Source organism: Galeopterus variegatus, unplaced genomic scaffold (assembly GCF_000696425.1).
Source record: "Galeopterus variegatus unplaced genomic scaffold, G_variegatus-3.0.2 Scaffold2065, whole genome shotgun sequence".
NCBI lineage: Eukaryota > Metazoa > Chordata > Mammalia > Dermoptera > Cynocephalidae > Galeopterus > Galeopterus variegatus.
In genome coordinates, this window is record NW_007728176.1 from 162,237 (window position 1) to 166,931 (window position 4,695).

General features: G+C 40.0%; 1 protein-coding gene across 3 annotated transcripts in view; it reads right to left on the reverse strand.

Moving 5' to 3' along the window:
* Positions 1-4,695, reverse strand: part of FAM69A (family with sequence similarity 69, member A) — a 50,584-nt gene that overhangs the window by 27,596 nt on the left and 18,293 nt on the right. For 2 of the 3 annotated variants that reach the window (XM_008580327.1, XM_008580328.1), the window contains one exon: positions 1,559-1,693. In XM_008580327.1, coding sequence (XP_008578549.1) covers positions 1,559-1,693 — 135 coding nt within the window. Of the gene's footprint in view, positions 1-1,558; positions 1,724-4,695 lie in introns of those variants that run through there. The other variant, XM_008580326.1, reaches the window with a different exon arrangement.

The window sequence follows — 4,695 nt, forward strand, 5'->3', positions numbered from 1 at the left end:
GAGCAAAAAGTACCTATAAGGTCAACCATTAAACCCTGAGCTGCACAAAAAGTCTTCCCTAGGGAATCAGCAGCAAAGCAGCAATTTAGCTCAACCACACAGCTCAAGTACTGGTTCCCACAGGAAGTTCCCCTGTGTTATAAGTAAGCAAAGAACAACAAATTAGTTCCGGCCCAGGCACACCACCAATGCCTTGGGGCCTACCAGGGGACATGAGGCATGAGGCCAGGGACAGGACTCCTGCCCACAACCACTCACACCACCAGTACCGTGGGGACCCACCCAGGAACCCGAGGATTGGAGCAAGGGACTGGATCCCACTCCCACATCCAGGCACTCCACCAATGTCTCAGGGCCCTCCTGGGGACCCGGAGCATGGAGAAGGAAACCGGACTCCCTCCCACAACCAGGCTCACTGCGCCAGCACCTCCAGCTGTCCAGGGACCCAGGTTATGGAGCTGGGGACCAGACCCCCCTCCCATAACCAGGCACACCTCGCCAGTGCCTTGGGACCCACTCGGGGGACTCATGGCATGGAGAGGGGACTGGACCCCCCTCCCACAACCAGGCACACTGTACCAGCACATCAGGACCCACTCAGGGACCTGGGCTATGGAGCTGGGGATCGGACATTCTCCACAACCAGGCACACCGCCAGTGCCAAGGAGCATGCCAAAAACATCTTCTCCGTGTGGGTGGCCCACCACAGCCACCACGATAACCATGGCTGCCATGAAGATGGCTAGATGCCACAACCACCATGAAGATCGTCCGCCAGCCCTGGAGTGCCTTAACACAAGGAGAGTCACCAGCAGAGATAAAGAAAGGAGGAGGGGCCAGCCCGATGGCGCAATGGATAGTGCGCCGCTTGGGAAGTGCGGCGGCGCTCCCGCCCGAGGGTTCGGATCCGACATACAGACCGGTTCTCGCTCACTGGCTGAGCGAGGCGCGGGGGCAACACCGAGGGTTGCAATCCTGTTGCCGGTCCCCGGTCCGGTACGGAGGCAACACTGAGGGTTGCGATCCATTGCCGGACACGGAAAAAGACAAAAGACAAAAAAAAAAAAAAAAGAAAGGAGGAGGATCTTTCTCTCCCCAAAGCCCATTTCAGAGTGATGGAAGAGGCATCTGCTCTATGATAGTATTGGGGGACCTGATCACACCTCTCAGCATTGGACAGATCTTTCAGGCAGAAAATGAACAGAGTAACCATTATTCTTTCAGAGGGTGAGAAGAAATCTAGGGTGATTAGAGGGGGCCTGAGGGAGGGAAAGGGGGATGGGGAGGGATTGGACAAGGGGCATAAATAATAATTATAATTTGTAACAATATATATGCTAGCAATATTGATTTGATCAATATATCTCAATGTTGAACCCCAAAATATGTATAATCAATTTTGATTCAATAAAAATAAAAAAACATAACTAAGAAGTTCAGCACATCTCTAATGTCAAATTAACTTTTATTTTTGACACCAATTATTAAGTACATAAGTAGTAAATATACTCTGTTATTAAGAGGTTTTCCAGTAAACTAGAAAATTAAAAATACTTACTATTATTTTCTTACAGTCCTTTCCTCTGCATAGTTCTGTATAAGTAGAATACTGCACATATATAATCCAGCTTCCAACAAAAACCACCAACCAGGAAAAGAAAAGATATTTCATCCGCACATATGAGAAGCGAGCCTGTGAGTAAAAGAGCACATAATCATTCATTCAGCACCAAGTCAACACTCACTATCCTAGAACGTGATTTTCCACCCCCTTCTTGGAATAACTCAATATATATTCTAGGCTTTCATATGGCAATTCTAGAACAAAGTGTACTTTCACTGAGTACAAACAGCACTGGTCTTAGAAAAGGAAGCTCCCTGGTCCTGCCAAGTAAAAAGGAAACAAAATATCCTTTAAGATGTATAACCTTTCAAATACCACCATCCTCAAAAGCTTCTTATTAAGTACAAGCACGTGCACCATGCTACCCTGGGCACTGCATAAGAACAGGTAAAGACAGATACAATTCCCATTCACACTAGGAGCTTACAAAAGAGTGTTTCAAATAAGAATATTACAGGTCTTTATGAATAATCATGATAAAAATAATTTTGTTTTAAAGAAATAAGAACAGATAATCTGCGTATTTGTCTAATGTCTCATAGTGACAACCAGAATAAGAAATTCAACACCACAGTCATTCCTATTTCCCTGTTGTATTCACCAGGGCTTTAAGTCCATTCCTTCTATTCAACCAACCAAATGTTTCACCTAATATTCTGAAAACTGAGGAGAATGTTACAACTATTAAAGGAGAAAGGACTGGAGAAGAAATGAATAATAAGAGTAAATTACTCCTTGCATGCCAGCTTATAAAGCCACACAATAGGATCCTCTTTGCATTGTTTTGCTTCCAGTGCTCTGGTATCTAATTGCAAAACTTGGGCCAGTTAGTGCCTTTTCTCCATCACCCACCCGCATATCAAACAGTTTAATCTTCAAAAGTGGCAGTTGGTCAAGATAATTTGACATTTATATTTTGGGTCTGGCATTCCACTAGTCTGATTTTATAACAGTAGAATTGAGGATTATGGAGAGAATTGGGTAGAAAAATTAAAGATATGTAAACAAACAATGACAAGCTAGTTTTGCTTTTACAATCAAAGCCAGTTTCTCACACTGGGAAACAGTAGTATACTGTGAGCACGCAAAGAAAGCAGAAACAGATGAAAGAGACATAAGTGCACCTGCAGAAAACAACGAGTGCAAAGGAAAAAGAGACTCAGGAAATACTGAATTCTGTTGGCCCTATTAGCGGTTTAAATATCTGTCTTTGTAAGGTTAACAGATGGTGAATCCCAGTACCAAAAAGCTTGAGTACAATGAACTCACAGTTAAATGATAGGTCTTTTAGCTTTACCGTTAAAATTAAAAGGTGACTTTAATGCAAAGTATTTTTGTATAGTTCTAAATGTATTCAGTAAAAAGAAAATTCAGATAAAATTAAATCACATAAATGACAACAGTTTATAGTCGGGATTGTCTGAAAGATATTTAAGATTACTTGGCCCTAATAAGAGATCTGGTGATCAGATAGAAATCGATATGTACTAGTATTGTGAAGCTTAAATAAAATTAAATGACATAATGCCTACAGAACCTAAGCACATTGCTGGGCACATAGTAAATACTCAACGAACCTTAGCTAAATCAATTTGCAAGTCACTGAGCAAGAGGACAACAATATTATCATTGGCTATCACCTTATTTTTGGACTTGCCAAGAAGAAAACTGAATCTGAATCTGATCAAGCCTTTAGCTGCAACTACCAGTTTACAGGAAATACAAGAGACAGAGAAACATAAGTGACATTTAAGTAAATGACACTATGAAGATACAGGCTCCAGGCTGTGGGAAACAATGCAAAACAAATAACACAGTTTCTCAACAAATAAATTATAAGGGGAGAAAAAGAGAAGGGGAAACAAAGATCAAAAAATATTTAAGAAGTATGAGGGTACTTCAGAAAGTTCGTGGAAAATAGAATTAAAACATAATACAAACCTTTCCATGAACTTTTTGAAAACCCTTCATATATCAAATAATCACAAAATGTGGATCTTTTTTGCATCCTGATTCAAATGAAAAACTGTAAAAAAAAATTTATGATACAATTGCAAACTTGAAGAATAACAGGATACTTGATGATATTAAGGGATTACTTTGATATTTTGGGGTGTGATAATGGTTCTGTGGTAATATTTAAACATTTTACTTTTCTCTTTTTCTCAACTAGCTACATTTTACTACCTCCTCTGGCTTATGTTTAGACTGAAGTGCACTATGTGAACTGGCTTGCCTGATGAATGCTCATCGAGATACAGGATGCCAAAAATTCTGGCAAGGAAATTAGCTTAATGACGTTCTCAGCAGGGTACTGGGCATCACCTGTTCTAGACATAATGACAAAAAGAGTGAAACACATTTTTATTCCAGGATGCCATGGAAAATTGCTGTGATTTGGAGGTATCACAAAATAATGAAAGGACCTTCATGTATCCTTTAAAATCTACAGATCCTGTGGCCTCACATTTTAAAATAATGATTGAAGAAACAGCCATAAATTACATCTGTGGCTATAAACTAATTTTTTTCCTTTTATAGCACTCACTAAAATGTTTCTAGTGGTCTGTTCTATACCAGTTACCTAGACAATCTAGTCTTTGATTAAGAAATGTAGTCTGACCTTTTTATTTATGCTGAACTATCCAAATTACTGCCTAGCAGCTTTTTTATTCTGCTGATTTTGTGCCTATGTACTAAAGGTATACTGCTTTATTCCAAATTATGCTCCTGAAAAGCATGATAAGAATTTTAGTAAATACACTATAGCAGTGATTCTCTACTGGAGTCAATTTTGCCCCCTAGGGACACTTGGCAATGTCTAGAGACATTTTATTTTCTTTTCTTAGATTAATTAATTTTTTCTTATTGAATCAAAATTGATCATACATATTTTTGGGGTTCAACATTGAGATATGTTGATCAAGTCAATATTACTAGCATATATATTGTTACAAATCGTAATTATTCTTTATGCCCCTAGTCCAATATCTCCCCATTCCCCTCTCTTCTTTCCCCCTCCCCCCTCTAATTACCCTAGATTTCTTCTCTCCTTCTGAAAGAATAATGGT